At 60.0% G+C, this 20407-nt stretch overlaps 1 protein-coding gene across 2 annotated transcripts; it reads right to left on the bottom strand.

Annotated features, from left to right (window-relative positions):
* Nucleotides 1-125: 125 nt before the first annotated feature.
* On the bottom strand, nucleotides 126-15736 carry LOC117652335 (protein tyrosine phosphatase type IVA 1). 2 transcript variants are annotated; one of them, XM_034397170.1, is made up of 5 exons: nucleotides 15547-15736; nucleotides 3702-4569; nucleotides 2667-2798; nucleotides 2427-2593; nucleotides 126-2347 (listed from the first exon to the last, which is right to left on the bottom strand). In XM_034397170.1, exons 2-5 carry the CDS (start codon nucleotides 3819-3821, stop codon nucleotides 2236-2238), a joined length of 531 nt encoding a protein of 176 aa, XP_034253061.1. In that variant the 5' UTR covers nucleotides 3822-4569; nucleotides 15547-15736; the 3' UTR covers nucleotides 126-2235. The 2 variants fall into 2 exon arrangements, with proteins under 2 accessions (XP_034253061.1, XP_034253062.1); XM_034397171.1 differs by lacking the exon at nucleotides 15547-15736 and adding an exon at nucleotides 5216-5358.
* Nucleotides 15737-20407: the final 4671 nt, after the last annotated feature.

Here is a 20407-nt window from a genome sequence, read left to right as displayed (position 1 = left end):
TGTTTGCAGACGTTGACTGTAATTCTAGTTCAGTTATTCGTGGGTCTCACCCATTGAAGATACAGCTTCAGCTTATTCATTTTTGAGGGTCATTGCCAGGATCTGATGAATGAAGAGAGAGGATGTTGAATCTTTTTCCGTTTATTTCTTTTTGACGTATCTTTACTGATATTGTTACAGGCGTACATTTTTAGTTTTAGTTTTGAAGTCATGCTAAAATCTATACTGGATTCCAGGGCATGACAATTTTTATAAAATTTTCAACCATGAAAAATTTTTTTCCTCTATAAACTTTTTGAAAGCTTTTTCAGGATAATGTACAATCATTACACTTAGAGATAGTCATGATATCAGCGGGAAGGAGAGGGATGACAGTTCTATAAGAGATTGGATGTCTCCATATAAGAGATTTCATACTAATTCTATAATTTCCTTTCATTACTCCTTTTCTTTCCTTTTTGTTTATTGAGTTGCTAAATGTCTTATCTACTGTGATGTATAGCAACCACCAACATCTTCCTATGAACTGAACTGCATCTTTCCAATCAAAATTATAACAAAAGAGATTGATCCTACAAAACAGAGGAGAGCACAGCAGATTTCCTCTGAATGAAGATTGATGGCACACTGCAGCTACTAAGATAATCCATTTCATCAATTGTTAAATTAACTTGGTCCAAATTGAAGAGAAGAAAAATAAATCCTTACAAGCTAGAGACCATCCTGCCTCAGAACACATTCATGTTTTTTGAAGTCACAGCAGAGACATTTCTAACTCATTTAAATTAAATGAGCTACTTAGCAAGAAAACAGTACAAGTATGCATGCATAGAATGTGGCAACCCATTTCTTTTCAATGCATATTTTGTATCTTTTGGCAGTGCTTCAACAATGACAAGAAAAATTCGGCTACTTTTGGCTTTAATCTGCTCATTCTGACAAAGATACAAAGGGACAATGCGCAGTGAACACCACATTCTAGAAACATTAAAGATTCATGCAGAACTACGGTTTTAACCTTGCATAGAAAAGTGAAAACCAAAGAAACCTTAAATTGAAGAGACATTTAGCAATATCAGCTACAGTCACATGCAAACCTGAGGAGTCACAAGGAACAAGGCAGGAACATTTAAGTTTCTCAAAAATATTTTCAGGGATAAAATTGCCATGTGGTTTCCCTCTTAAAGTATTGATTGATTGGATTGATTGATTGATTGATTGATCAGAAAAAAAATGTCACAGAATAAGACTTAATCCTGTCAGTCTTAAATAGCCGAGTGTTATTCATTGTACAAAGTTAATGAGATATTTCATTCCGGTCAGTGCTGTACGTTTGCAGGCTGGAAGAAAAGCTCATAATAAAATAATCTGGTTCAGTCGATGAAAGTTTGCATGAATGCAAAGTCAAAACGCCAAGCAACTTTATCTAAAATCCAACCATCAAGGGAAAATATTCAAAAATTCCAAATAAGTTCCAGACATTAATGGCTGACTAGGTTATGCATTGATTTCTTTAACGCAAAGATGCTCATTTTGTTTTCGTTTTGAGATTATTATTTTTTGCACAAAGAAGCAATGACCACAAAAGGCTAGAAAAAAATAAACCGGAGGTTTCTTTCAATGAGGAACTTGCTAGTTGTTACTTTACAGCACAGCGAGGGAAATTAAATATTGGACAGAAAAGCATCTTACACAGACCGCTCTCAAAATAAAAATACTAAATAAAAGACATTTTCTGCAATAAGTACAAATACCTAACTATGGTATTCTCTGGCTAATCATCACAAACATAGTTACTGTCTGCAAAATAAATAAGAAAACAAGATTGACAGAATCTAATTTCAACACAAGGTAAGAACTGAATCTCTTCACATCAACAACCCAGACAAGTACCCTTGCTTTTATAACTTGAGTTTTACATATTCCTTAAACAAGTCTAAAAGTTTTAACAAAAAATAAAGCTATTAAAATATACATCCTATCCATAACCAAATCATTCGACACAATAAAAACCAATGAAACATTTTTTTTAAACCTCCCATTAATTTTTCTTGTCCAAAAAAATTCATGACAATTTTCTTTTAAGTGTCCTGAATCAATTTGGTGTTTATAAATGGCTTAGAGATAAGGAATCAGAATTGACTTCAAATTTTAGTAGTGGTGTGAACAAAGAACAACTGAAGCTTTTAAAATGAAATCAAAGTTGTGACTTTTCTGTGCTGATACATTTTTGGATTACTGAATGCAGCATGAATTCTTGTGACCATTCTTTAATTTGAGTCTAGATTTCGGCCTGTACTTCTCCAGAAAGGCTAGCTGCTTGGCATTGATAGCCCCTCGTCTCTTCCTAAAGACAGAAGAAAAAATTGTTAACATGAAGGAGTAACAGTGACAGAACCCAAGGGTGTATTAAAGCTGTAACGTACTGTCGTATCATCTCCACAGCATCTTCATACTTCAATCCCAGCTCAATAAGTGCAAGGGCAACCAAGACAGGTGCTCTGCCCAAACCAGCGACGCAGTGTACAGCAACACAGGCATCAGGGGTGTCCTTGAAACGTCTTCTCAAGAGCTCAAACCACTCATCAACTACCTGCAATAAAGAAAAAGAAAATTTAGACATAATCTAAAAACAAGGACTTCAGTAAAAAAAAAAAAATCCGTACCGTAGTGGGAGGAGATGTGCCATCGTCATATGCTAGATCAGTAACACTAATTCCTTCCTCTCGAAGTTCCTCCACCTTGTATGTTGGCTCACATACCCGCACCACATCCCTGACCTTGTGTTTCTTCAGCTCCTGAAACAAAACAAACAAAACGGTGTAATAGTCCATTCTATGCCACCGAAACAACATCAAAGGGTAAATGACCGCAGTTTATGAAACGGGTCGTGTTTGTTCCTAATTCCATAGAAATTCACTGCGTGAGCATCTACTGTGAGTTTATTTAGGGTGAATTTCACTGCAGCAGCCCGCGGCCCGCATGTAACGGCTTGCCATTCCCCCCAGAGGGACTAAGGACCAAGGAGGACCACACATCCAAAAACCAAAAATAACCCACCCCACCCAAATTTTCCGAGGGACACATAATTCGGTGGTGGGTGTTGCAAGATTTTCCCGCAACGCAAGCTGGCCAGCGTTGCCAGATCGTCCTGCCCGCCACGATCGGACATCGACCCCTACGACTGTGGGAGCACCAAGCGCACCAAGCGTCGCGGGGCGTCGCGGGGCGGGGCGTCGCGAGGCGGTCAGACGCCCAGCAAGTCCCACACACTCCACCACCACGCCCTTGTGCACCACCTTCACCTCGCACCATTCATTTCCAGGCCCGTGCCACGGGGCGGGGGGCTAAGGGCCAGCCCGTGGGCCAGCCAGGCCGACCGGCCACAAGGCCCAAGGCAGCCCAAGGGCTCGGCGGGGCCGCGGGGCAGTGCCAAGGTTGGGGGTACTAACCTCTCTGCTCTCTCTCTCTCTCTCTCTCTCGCTTCCCTGCGCGTTCCCCTCTCGCCTCGCTCCAGACTGCGCCCCGCCCCGCCCCGCCCCGCCCTTCCCTCGCCAGGCTAGCCACACCGCCTCCCTCTGGCGGGATCACGGGTTCATCCATAAATGGCATAACGCGGACAGACCAGAGCCGCCACACCGCCAAAATTTCGGCTGGCACATGGTGCCAATTTCAAAGGCTAACCTAACCTAACCGCTCACCTGGATGTAGGCCTTGATGGTGGTGTCCGACGGGCGGTCGGTGATGAGGAACTTCATTCCCTTGTACTCGATCTCGCACGGGGCGGGGCGAATGTCCTTGGACCGCATGTTGCTGCTCATTTCCGAACTAAATCACAGAAGGAAAGAAACAACGCTTCTCCTGGGCACTGTCTCGTGAACCACTGACAATGACAGCGTCCCCACTGGGACTCACAGTTCTTACAAGTAAAAACAAAACAACCAATGTCCTCCCTACAAAAATAGTCAAATAAAAATAGCCGGAAGTTTCTTGGATGGCTGATATGCAACTACAACTGTCTTCCTTCACACACTTTGACACTCCAGTCTCTTGGTTCTCGATACACACACACGCACACTCTGACACACACACGCACACACACACTGGTAATTTTTATCACACTGTACAGGGCAGCAGGGCACGGCCCGTCGGCAGACTCAAGGTCAGGGTCCTTGTCGTCGGCCAGTCAGTCGGCCACTTGGCGGCGAGGAGATCTTCGGCAGACGCGGCGAAAGGTTGCTTTTGGCGCGAAAAGGGCGAATTTTCGAGATGAACGGATGAGGATGATGATGAAGGCAGCCTTCTCGTCGGCCCGGTCCAGAGCTTCACCCCATGAGTCCAGTCCCAGAGCCGTCCTGACGGAGCAGAAGAGAAGCGGAGGTCCTCTTCCACGTCCGCGCGCTCGGCTGAGCTCGGGTGCGAATCACTGGGTCCTGGCCGTTCTAGTCCTGGTCGGCGGGCTGCACGCCGAGGAAGAGCTGCAACGCCCGTCTACTTGTGTTGAGCCTGGCAATATTCTGCGCTATCCAACTGGAACTCCATGAAGGAAGGGAAGATCGCTCCTGGAATCTGGAACAGGCAGAGAAAGGCAACTGGTATGAGGTTCAGGGTTCAAAGCTGAACTTTCAACACACGGCCCTGCAAAGGGACACCGGTGGGCCAACTTAGAACGTCAGGCTCGAGTCTACAGTACTGGGCACATTCAAAACGGAACGCGTTGGAAAAAACTTGGCAGCCAGATGAAAAGACGGGCCCATCGTAGCTTCATCACGAAGACACGACAAACAGAGTGTCCCGTCCAACAGGTGTGGCGGGGCCCCGGGGCCAGGGTGGGGCCACTGTGAGGCTGCCAGTGGCGTGCCCCCCACGGCGCGACCACGCGGCCCGCGGGCTTTTGGCCGCCTCCCTGCGTCTCCGTCCTCTCCGGGCCGCGCGCCAGCAAAACACCTCAGGTCACAAACACAGGATTCCACACTTTTCTGCGTCCCTCCGGACGAGAAGAGAGGGCTTTGCCGAGCCCACGGGGAGAGGGAGGGAGGGGTGAGCTGGGCGGCAAGGGAATTTCGGAGTGTTCCAGGTCGAGCGCCCTGCTCCTTGGGCAGAGGAGCGAACCCCGCGGTAGACTGATGTAGAGACAAAATCATTTCAGTCGCTCTCTCTCGCACTCGCACCCATGGTCGCAGGGGTGCGAGAGGGGCGAGACGATTCCACTCACGCCGTCACTCCATCCTGCGGCCGACGGCGACCTGAGGACTCCACCGCCACACTGTGTCGCGGCGGCCGCGGCTCGGGGGCGACGAGCTCGGCCGAGCTCCACCACTGCTAAAGAGCGAGTCGCGACGCGGTGCCGCGGTCGGCGTGTCCCTGGTCACTGTTTGAGGGGCGCCGCGCGGCTCTGCGCGTCCAAAGCGACTCTCCGCCCGTCGGGACTCCGCCGCGGGAACTCAGAGTACTCAGCGCCCGCGACGTCGCCGTCGTCGCCACGGACGCGGCCCGCGGGGGTGGCCGCGGGGAGGGGAGAGTTTGTTTGGCTCATCTTCATCAGGACACCGGCGCGTGTTGGCTTTGCTTGAAACAGAGCGGGGGGGGGGAGTGTAAACTTTGCCCGCCGCAACCGCCCCAAGTATCACAGTGTCACCCCTGAGCCTCATCAGGCCGTATTGTCCATCCGGGCGAGCGATTCGTCGTGTCGTCGCGCTGTCTCTCTCGCACTCACGGGGCTCTCCGTAAGGGTGCGAGAGAGACAGAGCGACAGCCGCTCGGCGGGCGGAGCGAGCCGCCCAGTTCCAAACGTTCGAACCGCGCCAGTTCAAACTGCGCGCCAGCGTGAGTCTGTCCGTCAGCAGAGCGACTTCCGAAGGCGCTCTCTCGCACCCACGGCGCGGGGGGCGGCAGCGAGAAAGAGAGAGAGAGGCGCCACTGCCCCTCGGTGGCCCTTGGCGGCGCGAGCGGATGACCGAAATACACGCCGGCCTGGGGGCCAGGGGCGGGGCCAGGGGCGGGGCCAGGGGCGCGGGGAGGGGGGGGGGTCACCATGAGCAAGCGAGACGGAGGGCAAGGAGCGCGACACGACGACCACGACGCGAACGCCATCGGGGACCTGCCTCTGACGCCGCCATGACGAGACGACCCGACCAAGGTCGTCCGTAACGCCACACACACACACACGCACAGGGAGACATACACACAGAAAGGGAGTTGATGCGACATGCACGCGAGTGCTCCGACAAAATTAGCCGCCCGCCCCGCAGTCCGCACCGACAACACCCACCCAGCGCCCATTTGGAAGCCGTTTAGCGCCGCACGTGTTTTACAGGGGAGTCGCGCGCGTTTGAGCGAAATTTACGCCACGCGGCGTCCGGCTGCGGTCTCCCTCGCACTCGCGTGGCGCCCGGCCGTGGTGCGAGAGAGACGGGACGGGGGAGTGTCGCCTCATTACGGCGCCACACGTTTTCTCGCGCTTTCTCGCACTCTCGCCGCGAGTGCGACAGAGACAGCTACTGGTCATGCCGACCGCGGCGCAGTACCCGCGGGCCCGAGGGGCGGAGGGCGGATGGGGTACGTCAGCGCCCGTTTGGCCGCCGAGTCGCACTGCGCGGGGGTGGTTCATCTCTGTCCCCCTCGCGAGAGAGTGCGAGAGAGACAGAGACAATGGCAGGCCACGGGCACGGGCAGCACCCGTGATCCGTCGGCCAACACCTCGCGTCACAGTGTATCGACAGCACGGCCACCCCATGACGGGCCGTGACGGGCCGGACGCGGCGGCAGCCCGACAAACACCGGTCTGGGCCGCCAGTACCGCTTCGGACTGGTTCCCCGCCATGGCCCGCCATGGCATGGCGGCGTCCCACCGCGTTCCACGCCTCCACGCCCCCGCCGAGGGCAGCAGGGCTCGCGCGGCCAGAGGGCCAGGAGGGCCGCGGCGAGGCAAGGTGTTAGGGTACAAGGCGGCCTGCGGCTCGGCCTGCGGGGGCGAGGCGAACCAAGGGGACCAAGGGGCTCGGCAAGGCTGGCGAGGCACGCGACAACGCGGTCGATAAAGTGCGTCCCTCTGTCTCTCTCGCACCCCTGCGGGCCTGCGGCAAGCCAGAGACACAGACAGCACAAGCGCGCTGGTGTCCTAGACGCCAATGGACTGCCGCGTCGTTTCTCACGCGTTCAAACTTTCAAACCGCGTCGAAATAGCGTGCAGCGCGCGCCATCGCTGGTTCCTACGCCTGTCTCTCTCGCACTCATCGGACGTCCCGTAAGGGAGCGAGAGAGACAGAGCGCCTGGCTGCGTGGCGCGTGACGTCGGCGGCCACGGCGCCAACAGGTGGACGGCCTGGCGCGGCCCGCGCACCGAGAAACCAGTGCATTGATCCGCTAATGACAGAGTTGCCTTCGGACCGAAATACCGCCAACAGCGCGGCGACACCAGAAAAACAAAAACACGGCGCCGCGGTCGATGGAAAGGAAGTCTTGCACTGAGAGTGTGCGTGCAAGAGAGAGACGTAGGTGCGAAAGAGACAGAGCGACAAAAGCGACGCTCGGAGTCAGTCTGCAGGCTTACCGCCGCACTTGCGACGCCGTCGACGCGTGCCTTCTGACAGCGGCGACACCGGGCGACGCCGGCACAGGCAGAGCGGGCAGAGCTATCTGGCGGCCAATGCTGGCAGCCCCAGAGCGCGCAGAGCGTCGCAGAGGCGCAGCGCGAAACAATGAACCAATGAAAGCCGCCATAGTCACCGCCTTCAAACAAATGCACTCGCGAGGAAAACAACTTCTCCAACGTTATTTGCGTCCGCTTGTCTCACTGTCCCCGCGGTGCCGCGGTGGTGCGGTCACAGAGCTCTCCATTCATCGCGCTGTGTCTCTCTCGCACTTGCACCGGCAACTCGGGGCGTGCGAGAGAGACAGCGCGACGATAGCGGCGTTCGGAAGCGCTCTGCGAAGACTGGCGCTGCGAGTCCACTAAGAGCGCCGCCCGTCCCGTCCGGCGAGCTCAAGGTCGCAGTCACGGCAACCTGCGCGCCTGACGTTACATAACGAGTCAGGTGCGGATCCAGAGGGGATGGTTAATTGACAGCAATTGAACAATCGACCCCCGTCGGCCCCTGGATAGCCGCCTGAAAGGTACGCAAAGAGCCACACTGTGCCCCTGGAAGCGAGCAAAAAGTGCTACTTTGGCCCCACCTCCAAAGTGAAATGCTTGGCGCCCTGCCGTGCCCTGCCCGCCGCGCAGACGATCAAGGATCAAAGAAGATGCATGACGCCGCGGGCCCATGGCGCCCCGGGCCCAGCGAAGATAGGAAGATAGAGTATCTCGGGGAAATAGACAGTGTGTCTGGCCGATACGGATTCCGCCGGATTCCGCACATCGCTCCGTCTCTCTCGCACTCACGAGGCGCTAGCAATGGAGCAACGAAACGCTATGCTGGCCGACGCAATCGGAACCATTAGGGCATCGTCAGTTTTGAAGAGACGACAGCCGTGGAGTACAAGTTTAGCCGGGCAACCTCCTTTCGCGCACCCCTTCCCCACCTCTACCCCCACTCCTGCCACCAACCCCAAACCCCCGAGGCCCCGCGAGGCAGCGCCGGCGGCGCCCCGGGCGGAGGCAGCTGACGCAAGTGGCGGCGTAAACACCCCCCTATTACACAACAAATGCAATCCAGCGAGAAGCAAGAAGAAACCGATACCGACCGCCCGCCTCGCGACGAAGCACGGAGGAGCCAGGTGCCGCAGCTCGAAGTAAACCGCTGGCCGCCGCAGCATTTTCCGCGCATTCTGCACTATCGTCCGGGAGCGGCATCGCCCGATCCTGGACGGGCCGTGGGAACAGTGTGGGGAAGGGGGCGGGGGAAACCCGAGCCGGCGCGTCGGACACACCCCTGCCCTGCCGGCCCTGCCGGAGTCGCCGAGTCGAGGGCCTAAAAATCAGCCGAGGGCGGCAGTTGTGCGACAGAGACAGACAAGCGACACCTGACTCGGCGCGACGCGTGCGTCAGACCACTGTCAGACCGGGGACCGCCGGCGACCGCCTGGAAGCGGAAGAGGCAAAGGGAGCAGCACTGCAAAAGAACAAGCGAGACACGTGAAGAGAATCGACAGCTAAGCAAGGCATTTTTTCAAATCTTGGTTTCTTGTTCACAATGAATTACTATCGCTCACTCTCGATTCCACACTGCTCTCCTCTCTTTTTCTCAAATACAGTACTAGGTCCCGCCCATCCGCCCAGCGGCCTGGCGGTGCGTTATCTGCCGACGGGTTTCGCATGCCACACTGCGAGCTGTGACGTCACCCCGGGCCGCACCGAGTCCACCACAAAACAGCGTCCGCCTATCTCTCTCTTACCCTTACGTTTCGATGAGTGCGAGAGAGACGATCGAGCGGCGATAACGCGACACAGCTCGGAATCAGTCTGCGGCACCGAATCTGGCCGGAGCGTCGGTCTGGCTGGAGCCAGTGGATCGCGACGGCAGACAATACTCGTTCACCACCCCGCGGGGGCGGGGCGCATGGGCCAGCACGCCCAGTGTGTCACGGTGCCGGCCACGCCAGCAGCGCGACACGCTCCGAGACACGCTCGCTGAAACGCAAGCCACGAGCCGGTTTGAGGCAGTTCCGAGCCGCGGGCCGCGGCTCCAAAAACACAACGACATGGCATCTGCCGGGCGCTTCGCCGCTTCGCCTCGCCTGGGCCATGTCATGCACCCCCATCGCGGCCACCGCCCGCCCCGGCAGGCGCATGCCGTCGCTACCGCACTCATGGGGCGTGCCGTGGGGCGCGAGCAACGCCGTTCAGAATAAAAGCAGACCAAGGGATTCGCGTTTTGGCGCGACTGTGACGGTGCGCTCGGTCGCGCCCAATGTAGGCCGGCCTCGCCAGCATCGTCCGTCTCTCCGCGCGTTAGCCGTCCGAATACCGTAATCTGTTTACTTTCCATCCCGACTTGTTAGCGGACCGCCTCGGCGCCCCGTTCCCCTGGAAACCGCAGCTCGCTGTTCCTTGAAACTTGAAACAGCCCCACGGGGGCGTGTGCCAGGGGAGCCATCACAGTGTGCTGCCGCCGTCTCTCTCGCACCCACGCGGAACGCAACAAGGGCGCACAGGGTGCAGCATCCCTCGCAGGCTAGGGGGTGCGAGAGAGACAGAGATGCAGCAAGAGCGCTCGCAGTGGCGTAGCGGGCCGAGACAGCTCCCTAACCTGCTCAAGCGAGTACGCGCCCCGCCCCGCCCCGCCCCGGCGCCCCGCGGACCGCCAAAAGAGATAAGGGGCAGCAAGGCCCTTTATCCGCCGTTATCAGCAGGCTCATCCCAACAGCGTTCGTCGCTCTGTCTCTCTCGCACCCGCGGGGCGTCCCGAGGAGGTGCGAGAGAGACAGAACACTTGGCGGCGCTGATCGGCGCTGGGCGCTCATCGCCCTCGACAACCTCGTGGCGCAGCCCAGCGGCAGGGGCGGATCCAGAGCGGCCCTGAGAGGGGGCAAGGGTCTGTCATTCCGCGCCTGCAAGAGGCCACACCCCAGCGCGGCCGGCGCGTTCGAACGGCATGGCAACAGCCTGACCAAGCCGCCACGCGCCGCCACGCGCCGCCACGCAGCCATCAGCAGACTCGGTCCGAGGAGTCGGTTCCCCGCGCTGTCTTCGCGAAAGGCGCGGCCAAACTACCCCTCGGGCGAAGTCGAGCTGCGCCATGAGATATGCGCCACGTTCAGACGACGGCGACGCGCGCCCGGCGGGAATGCGAGGCAAACACGGAGACGTGCCCGTCGTACAGTGTGGGGAACGTGCCTCGGCGCCGGCCACGCCTTGGCACGCCTTGGCACGCCGTGCGCTGCGTAAACAGGTGCAGCAGGGGTCAGTGACTATTGACGTTTCCGACCGAATCACTCCCCCAGCTTCACGCAACCCTTTGGCCAGGCTGGGTCCACGGGAAGGCAGGGGGAAGTAGGCAAAAAGTCCCACATCACCCCAGTGAGTAGGCAACTTTCGGTACACCGCCACCCCCAACCTGGATCCGCCCCTCCACCGGGCAGGGCTGCTGGGAGCGGCACGGCGCTGGAGGCGAACTGGGGCAGTCTCCTGCACCGCGACCCACAGCCCGCCTGGCCGCCAGGCCACCAGGCCGCCGGGCCGAAGGGGGCGGACCGCCGCCCCCGGCCGCCCCCAGCCGCCCCCGGCCCGGATCGATGTGGCCGCACCGCTGCACTTCCTCCCTCAGGAAGAAGGGGGTGGGGGTGCATCCGGGCAGCCTGAGGGGGCACAGGGCCAGGACACTGTCCACCTGTCCAGGCAGCCGGCCCAGCGGCCCGCCGGTCTTTGAAGCCCCAGCAGCGCCACAGGTCACCAAGCCTGACCCCCGCGCAGCTCAGCGGCATGCGAGCGGAAGGTGCCCTCTCTCCGTCGCACTCGTGCGGCCTACCGTAGGTCCTCGAATGGGTGCGAGAGAGACAGAGAGCACTGTTCGGAATGAGCCTGCAGGCCGGTGGCGGCCGGTGGCCTTGCTAGAGCAGGCGCGGTGCGAAAATAGAACCGCGGCCCAGCCTGTCCCTGCCCGGCCCCAAGTTTATCGCCCTCTCCTCGCAGACTCCTAGAAACGTCAGCAACGCGACGCCGGCACTCCGTCTCCCTCGCACTCCCGCAGTGTGCCGACAGCCCCGCGGCCACGCCGGCCGGCGCACAGTGCACCAGTACAGCCGAGCGATTCCGAACAGTGTCCTCGTCGAGCCGTCTCTCTCGCACACCCACGCGACGCCGCAAGAGCGCAAGCGAGACAGAACTACCGGTGCTGGCGGGGACGTGCGGGGACGCCAGCGCGAAAGTGTCCCGCGGAGAAAGTCCACCGCGACCGGCGGCGTCGGCGGCGCGCCGCGTCCGGGCTTGCCGCGTTCGAAGTCGCGCCGAAGGCTTTCTCAATGCAGTGGACTCGTCCGGGCAGCCAGTCCGCCAGACAGGCCGCCAGGACCGCCTCTACGGCCTCTTTGCCCACGACCCCGGCGCCGGACTTCCAAGAAGGGCCTCGGCAACGCGTAGCAACGCGATGCACCGTCGGAAAGGGACACTCGCAAGCGCACAGCGCACGCCGCCAGGGCACGCCGCCGGGCAGCCGCCAGACGGGTCGGTCTATGACCCCTGCCTAACCCTTCCCCTTCCCCCTCCCCTTCCCCGCCAGACGTCTCCTCGGCCGGCTGGCCCGGACGGCGATGCTGCGCCTGGCTGGCGGCAGCCGGCGGCAGGTAGGCGGCGAAGTCCGCCACCACCGCCGCCACACTGCCACACATGAGCAGCGTTCGTGCACCCTAGGGCGAGACGAGGACGTCGCTCGGCGACGGACCCTAGTCGCCTTTGTGCTGCACTCGCCATTCAAACTGCAACGATCAGCTGGGGCGACCGGCGGGGCGGCAGGCGGGGCAGGCCGGCCGAGCTCCCGACGAACCCTCTGGAACCCTCTGGAACCCTCGGCAGCAGGCGGCAGCGGTACCCAGACACACCTGCCTCCTCCCGACGTGGCTGCAGCTCCTCCACGACCTCAGCCTGGCCGAGCCGGCCTACCAAGCTCCAGCGCCTTATCCGAAAGGCAAACGCACCGAACGGCCCCGTCCCTTCGCCCGGCTCAACAAGTAATGCAAGTTCGTGATGTCACACACCGAGGCCCTTCGCCCGAGGACTCCAAGGACTCGGCGGCCGGGACCGGTGCCAGATACTACCGGTGCGGGGAGTGGGTCGACGGGGCGGCGCGGCCCGGCTGCTGCACTGGCTAGACGCGCCTCCAGACGCGGCCAATGGGAAAGCAGCCTCCAGTCTTGCCTCCAGTGCCCTAGGCTAGCCTCGGCTAGGCCAAGGCCCTGGAGGCCCTGGGGGCTTGGCGGCGACGTTGCCACATGGACGCCCCCTCCGTCCCTCTCGCACCTCCGCGGAGCACCCGTGAGTGCGAGAGAGGCAGGGCGACGACGGCTGTGCGAAGCATCTCCAGGCCCTTTAGCCCTCGCTGCAGCCCTTTAGCGCCTCGAGATAAAACTTGACGGCCGGACAGCGCGCCGCCCTTTCCAAAGTGGACCCGGCGGCCCGACGAGACCAAAGGGCGAAGGGCTGAGAGATTCTCTGCCAAAAGGGACAAGGGAAGGGGAGGGGTGATAAGGTCAGGAAGCCGGAAGGGCCGCAGGGTGGGGCGGTACACTGAGAGTCGTTTTCGTCGGCTGTCTCTCTCGCACCCATACGCGACGCCCCATGAGTGCGAGAGGGGCACGACTGCCGCTGCAGGGCTTGGCAGGGCTCCGAAAAGCCGACGATAAGTGCAATCGCCTGTCGCGGCAACGTGTCCAGACTTGACAGGGGGGGGGGGGGGCACCCCTGCGCGGGGCCGCCGTCATGGTCCAGGGGCGTGCTCGGACGCAACGCGACACCCATGCAGATAGCCTCACGCCCGGCGGCCCGGCGGCGTCGGGGCCTTGCATGTGCTGTGGCCCCAGGCGAAGGATCGTTTCGCACTCACGGGGCGTCCCGTGGGGCCCGTAGGGGTGCGAGAGAGGCAGAGAGCGACTCTCGGAATCAGTCTGCAGACGGCGGCAAGACGACGCCAGCAGCGCGCAGGCAGTCAGCGGACCTCCGGCCCTGCACGGCCCCCGGCGGCGGCGTGCTCCAACTGCGTAAGGGACGCCGATTTGTGTCATTGCGACGACGAGCCACACGGCCGGGGCGGCCAGGGCGGCCAGGGCGCGTCACCGCGGCGTGCGTCATTCGCGTTGTACACCCGGCGTCGGCGCGTCGCCCCCTCCCCCTTTTGTTCGCCCGCAAGACAACGCAGTGACAATTGTCGCGAGGCCGGGCCGCAAAAAGGCCCAAAATAACAATCACGCTAGCGTACTAAGACACAAGCATGTTTGTGGTGTGCGGGTTGCACCACTTGGTGAGCCGGACTGCGAAGCGAAGGTCCTTCCCCGGCGGCGCGGCGACGACGGGGAGGTGCCAGGGCGGCCAGGACGATCAGGCCGACAGAGGCACAATTAAAACGTCCATTCCAACTGTCAGTGACGAGAGCGGTCCAATTAGCGTGCCGCGGGCTTGGCAGCTACACTGTCGCGGGGACACGTCCGGACACTGGCACACTGGCGGCGAAGCGACACATCGCCATCGCCCGCACGGACTATCGGGCCGACCCCCAACCGCGGCGGCGGCCCGCATTTATTCGCCCCAGTCGAGCGATTTCGGAGTCGCCGTCTCTCTCGCACTCCCACAAGACGCCCCGCGAGAGCGACAGAGACAGGGGGAACCCGTTCGCAGTGACAGCGGCAACACAAACAGTGCCGCAGCCAAAGGCAGGCCCGGCAGGCCGGGGAACAACAACCCCGCGTCACTTGGCAAGCCTTGCAATGCCTCGCAATCGATACAAACATAACCTCAAATCGAGCGCCGGCCTGCGCCGGCCTCGGCAGGACGACAGCCACGTCCAACGCCCATGGCGGCACCGCCGGGGAAGTGACAGGAAGCGCAGCCGCGGCCCCAAGCCGCCACAAGCCCGGCAGGGCGCCGGAGGGGACCTACGGACGCCCCCCGCTGGCCGCCGCTCCCCACCCCACCCGGGCGTGCCCCTGGCCTGGCCGCGCCGCGCACAGCTGTCACTAGGCCACGCAGCCACGCCTCGGCGGCGGCACGGCGGCACGGCGGCCCGGTCCTAGCCTGCGCGGCCGACGCGGCTACACCGCCAAAAATAGCAAGGTCGCGCCCGAATGGGCCGAAGGCGGCGGCTTCCTGCACGCAGCGTCCGCGCCGTGGCGCACCACCCCCAAGGACTGCACCCCTCCGCCCCCGCCGCCCCCGCCAGGGCTCCGGCAGACGCACAAATCTCCCAGGACGATCCGCGCGCCGCCGCCGCCACCCCTCCGCCCCCCAGGCCGTACCGCCAGCAGGGTGGAGGGCGGCGGCCCCGACGCTCCGCGGGGCGTCGCGGGGCGTCGCGGGGCGTCGGGCGCCGTGGCCGTGCGCTGTGGGTGTAGTAACGCCAGGGGCGGGCGGGGTCCTGGGGCCGCCGCTGGGGCCTCCACGGTCAGGAGGCAGCGCGGTACACGACGGGCCCCGCCGCACTGCCGCACCGCCACATCGGATCCGCTTCGTTCCGTCTATTTTTAAGGAACGGCCGTTTCGAATTTCGAACGGCTGCCGCCGGCTGCCTACCGAAACTCGAGCAGGACGACAAATAAAAAGGAATTCACGGCACTTTGGCGCTGGGGCGATGGCGATGAAGGTTCACGCCGAATGTGACGTGACACACATTTTCTCACAGGCACTTTGGCGCACGCAGTACGCACGCGCGTGCACTAGGAAGAGCACCCGCTTCCGCACGCCGCGGCACTCTGATCCACTTGAAGCACTCTTCACTGCACTCAGGCACACCTCTGTGCCGCCCGTGCCGCCGCACTCGGCGAGTCGGCACTCGGCACCGTCGGCACCCAGGGTGCGTCAAACCTAACCAAGAAACTGGCAACTTTGCACTCGCGCTGCTCCGCCGTCCTCCCGGCCCGCGTAGCTCCGGAGGAGAGAGTGGAAAATAGAACGAAGCTAACCTGGTAACCGATTGTCGGCCACTGGGAATCGTGTGGGAATCGCTGAATCACCATGGAAATCGCGATACCGTTAAACCGAGCTCCGTGCACCATAACACAAGGACTGCAGCGGCAAGAGGCGCGGGGGCATCCACACGAAAGTCGGACTCGCCTGCGACTGCCGAGCCGAGCCGAACTGCCGAACGGTCGCTCGGCTCTCGGCTCCACTCCGCGCGCCGTGCCGCTCCGCTAGGCGGGGCACTCCCTCCTCCCCCCTCCACCCCCTGCCCCAGTCGGCTCGTGCCCGAAGCTAGCCGAAGGACCGTCGGCTTGCCGTCGGCGGCGCTCGGCGCCTAGCCTCGCTCCGGGCCGCGTCCGGTGGGAGGCGTCGCGCTCCGTCTGTCTGCGGGGAAGCCCTCGGAGTGGAGTGAGGGAGACGGCCTGCGTGCCCTGCTTGCCCTGCTTGCCCTGCGTACGCACGGCGCGTGGTTACGCCCAGAAAATCCAGCAAGTTGCCGATGGTGTTGGAGTCCGAACCAAAGCCAGCAGACTGGCTCAAAGAGTCGTTTTCGTCGCTCTGTCTCTCTCGCACCCATACGGGACGCCTGATGAGAGTGACTCCCTGGATCAGCCTGCTGACGCCCCCTAGCCCCAAAAGAGCCCCACTTGAGAGGCACCAAGCCTGTTAATTTCTTTTCGCACAGGACGCCTACTTGTGGCTCGTTTAGCTGCGGCCTTGGCGTCGCGGCGTGTCACGGCGGTACCCTTCCCGCCGACGCGTCCAACATTGTGTCTCGAACAGGACCCCCGAAACGGCCCCCGCGGAAAACCGATGCGTTCATTACCTGGCCGTTGTCTGAAACAGCAGCGGGCCGCTGTAATGAAAATACACAAGACAAGACGACGGCCCACTGTCACGCGAACGAGCGAACGAACGGCCGAGGCAAAGGCCCAAGGCCCAGCCGCCCCGGAGACAAAGGGGCAGCAATGTGATTAAACCCTCTCTCTCCCCGGAGTGCCGTCCCGGTCCGGGCCTCGGCACACCGGCGGAACAGGGGCCGGCCGGGGACTTCCCCGCTGCAGTTTCATTCCGAGTGCTCTCTGTCTCTCTCAAAAAGTGGTCGAATCTCGGAAATTTGCTGATTTTGCTGACTTTGGGCGGCCACTGTGTCCAATCTAGTTGCCATAAAAGGCCTCCCTCGACGTCCTAGTATTCTTAGGACCCTACTCTTTCATGCCCTGTATAGGGAAGACGTTGACCACAACGATTTTGCCTTTGACCGCAACGATTTTGGGACCAAAGTTGGTCAAAAAGTGGTCGAATCTCGGAAATTTGCTGATTTTGCTGACTTTGGGCGGCCACTGTGTACAATCTAGTTGCCATAAAAGGCCTCCCTCGACGTCCTAGTATTCTTAGGACCCTACTCTTTCATGCCCTGTATAGGGAAGACGTTGACCACAACGATTTTGCCTTTGACCGCAACGATTTTGGGACCAAAGTTGGTCAAAAAGTGGTCGAATCTCGGAAATTTGCTGATTTTGCTGACTTTGGGCGGCCACTGTGTCCAATCTAGTTGCCGTAAAAGGCCTCCCTCGACGTCCTAGTATTCTTAAGACCCTACTCTTTCATGCCCTGTATCGGGAAGACGTTGACCACAACGATTTTGCCTTTGACCGCAATGATTTTCCGACCAAGTTGGTCAAAAACCAGCCCAACTGCGCCCAATCTCTGCCCCCACCAAAACCAAGATCCGACGCAGAAAAAAATCCGCTCATGTCGCTAAAGAGGTTATGATTTATGCTGAAGAGTGACACGGCGTTACACAGCCGTGGCGGGAATGTTGAAGTCAAACAAACTGGCGAAAGATAACGTTGTCTCCACGGGCGCCCTCTGCTTATTCACGATAGACAAAGTCGCGAAATCACAAACAATGAACAAAGTGCGGCCAAAAAGGAGGAGGGAAAGAAAGGATTCCCTGGAGGGAAAACCCGGACGGCAGTGAGACTGCTCGGGGAAAGTTATGTGGATTGCACTATGCCGCCACCAAACGACAAACACATTTTGTCGTCGTTTTCAGTTTTGTTAATTTTGTTGCTTTTGTAACTTGTCGTTGTCGTCGTTGTTGCTGTTGTACGCGTCCTTACTGGCTGCGCGTGTCCCTTGCGCCAAATTGGACAGTCCGCGAGACTCGCGGGTCACGGGTCGCGCTCATCTTGATGAAGACCAAGGACCATCCTGACTTCAACGAGGCCTCAGAGAAACGAAAATCTCCTCGTAGAAGTCAGAAACCTCGTTGGAACCACAACCTACCAGTGTGGCGGCGGCCAGGGTTTCCCAATGCAGTTTGGCAGGGCAGTGTTCGTTTCGGCAAGTGAGTCACCGCACTGCGAGATAAGGCTCCAACACGGCGCGTTCGCTGTGACGAGGGCTGTGACGACAACGGTGAACGCGGTGGTGACGAATACCCCCGGTATTCGCACTCCCCAGAAAGAAAAACAATTAACACACATGGCAGTCTCGCGGCGTCTCATGGCGCCTGCGGGAGTCCGGGTAGGCAATGCCAGGTGCAGCCCCGCTCGACGGGACTGCCTACCTTGGCTCAAAGGGGCCACGGCGCCCTCAGAGGGCGGCAGGGCGGCAGGGCGGCGGGGCGGCGGGGGCGGTATTGATGGAGGGCCGTGGCGGCGCGGGACACTCGTCGATGTAATATTCATCCTAATGCCCAACTTGGCCGCCGCCACGCCGCGGTGCTCGAGGGACTTGACTGGCCGCCCCCGGTGGGCGTCGCTGGAACTACACTTGACAATTACTTTGGGCGTTCCCACAGACCGCGACGCCGAAAAAGTGAGAAAAAGTTGGACGACTCGGGAAACTGAAACTCTGAAAGACTGGCCCTTGACTCGAGCAAGTCTCGGGCCGAATGGACTGGATCGACAGCCAATACACTGGTCTATTAAAAGAAGAGCGGCTGGCGAGTCGAGATAAACGAAGCGCGGCTCAGCGTTAGCCTTGGCGTGGCGGCCTCATGGACCGGCAAGATCCTTTCAGGGAGTTCGGGGCGTTTTACCGTGACGTTTTTATCTTTTATCTCACTCGCGCAGCTCGCGACTCGACATCCATCTCCGTCTGCGTCGGGCGCGGCGGGCGGGGCGCAAACCCCGCGCGGCCCAACAGGCCTCGTTGCGCAACGGCTGCAAGACCCCTAGCCCACGCCAGGCCCACGCACCCCGCGCAAAGCAGTGACCCCGCCGCCAGGCCGCCCGTCTCTCTCGCACTCACGGGACCTCCCGAAGGGGCGCGAGGGAGACAGGGCGAGACTCTGTTTGCCCCCACCTGCCGTCCTCGCCAAGGACGTCAACTCTCCCGCCAATAACTCTCCATCCCCTACGCTGTATATTACTCGCAGTAATCCCCCGCGGAGAAAGGCGGAGAGCGGAGTGAAAGGGGCGGCGAGGGAAACTAAACACACCGGTGGACCGGGGCGGCGGGTCGTTCAATCGAAGGTCGTTTTGTTGTTCGGTCACGCTCTGGAAAGACAACAGCGACGACAACAAGTTCTGTCTCCGCCAGCCCCGCCAACCCTGTTTGCTTTGGCCTCCGAGCGAATCCCGAGCGCGAGAGGACGAGGGAATTCCAGTGAATTCCAATCTCGCCGAAGTCCGTCACTCTTAGCGTGGGGCTTCCCCTCCCCACCCCTCGCAACAGCATCCTGGGGGCTGCAGGCGCGGTGGAGGCGACCTTGCCGAGGGGGAGAGAGACGGCGCTGCGCCCGGCCCGGCGCCCCAAGAGAGTGAGAGAGAGAGAGAGAGAGAGAGAGAGAGAGAGAGAGAGAGAGAGAGAGAGAGAGAGAGAGAGAGAGAGAGAGAGAGAGAGAGAGAGGCCGGATCCTGGAGCGAGTCAAACCGTCGAAATTGCGTTTTCCGGCAGACTCGGCGGCGGCGCGGCGTCGCGGCGCCGCGGCCCACCAGCCCCTTCCGATAGGCTGCGCCCTGCGCCGCCCCGCTTCGCTCGGCCGCCAGCGTGGCGCGGGAGGGGGCGGTGACGTCACTGACGACGTCATGAGTTGCGTCACGGTGGAGGCCCCCATGACGCCATGGGTGGCATCGATTTCTCGCACGGTACGCTGGGAAGGGGTGCATCATGCCGGCTGTGTCCTGGACTGGGCCCTGGGCCACGCCCCTGGCCAGCAATCCAGTCCGCGGCCCCGGGCCCCGGGCTCAGGTCAGGTCAGCCAGACTGCCCACCGCACCGATCGGCCAACCGCCCCCAGCCTTTCGACTGCCTGCTCTACCCTTCAACCCTTCGACAGGCCAGCCACGGGACGCTGCAAGGGTGCGACAGAGGCAGAGCGACGAGGCCGAATGTCAGACGTCAAGCCAGCCCACATGCCCATAAGCTGCGGTGCACTGGCTGGTGACAAGTCGGCCGACACGCCCACCCCGCACGCGAGCTAGCTACCCTCCACCCTCTCATCCGCCCTGCTTACTCAACTGGGCGGACCACCGACGAGTACCAGCCCTCCCCTCGCCGCGCCACCGCGTCACGGGGTGAAATGTCACCCAGGGCTGCCCGGGGCCGCCCAGGGCCGCGCACGTAACGAGGAGAGGAGCAGTTTCGAGTTTCCTACCACCCAATCCTACAACAATGCCTCCATTCCTTCTCTCTCTCTCTCTCTCTCTCTCTCTCTCTCTCTCTCTCTCTCTCTCTCTCTCTCTCTCTCTCTCTCTCTCTCACTCTCACACACGTGCCAGACAAACGGACCTGGCCCTGACAAGGTGTAAACATCGTGTGCCCCATTCGACTGTTGTCCCGCACCCTTTGTTATGCAAACGGACGGGCGCCACTTTTCGTCGAGTCTTATGTAATTGCCGCCTGGAAGTT

This window comes from Thrips palmi, unplaced genomic scaffold (genome assembly GCF_012932325.1).
Source record: "Thrips palmi isolate BJ-2018 unplaced genomic scaffold, TpBJ-2018v1 HiC_scaffold_7, whole genome shotgun sequence".
In the NCBI taxonomy this organism is placed as follows: Eukaryota; Metazoa; Arthropoda; class Insecta; order Thysanoptera; family Thripidae; genus Thrips; species Thrips palmi.
Note: the sequence above shows the minus strand (reverse complement) of the source record. Positions and strands in the feature narration are given on the sequence as shown.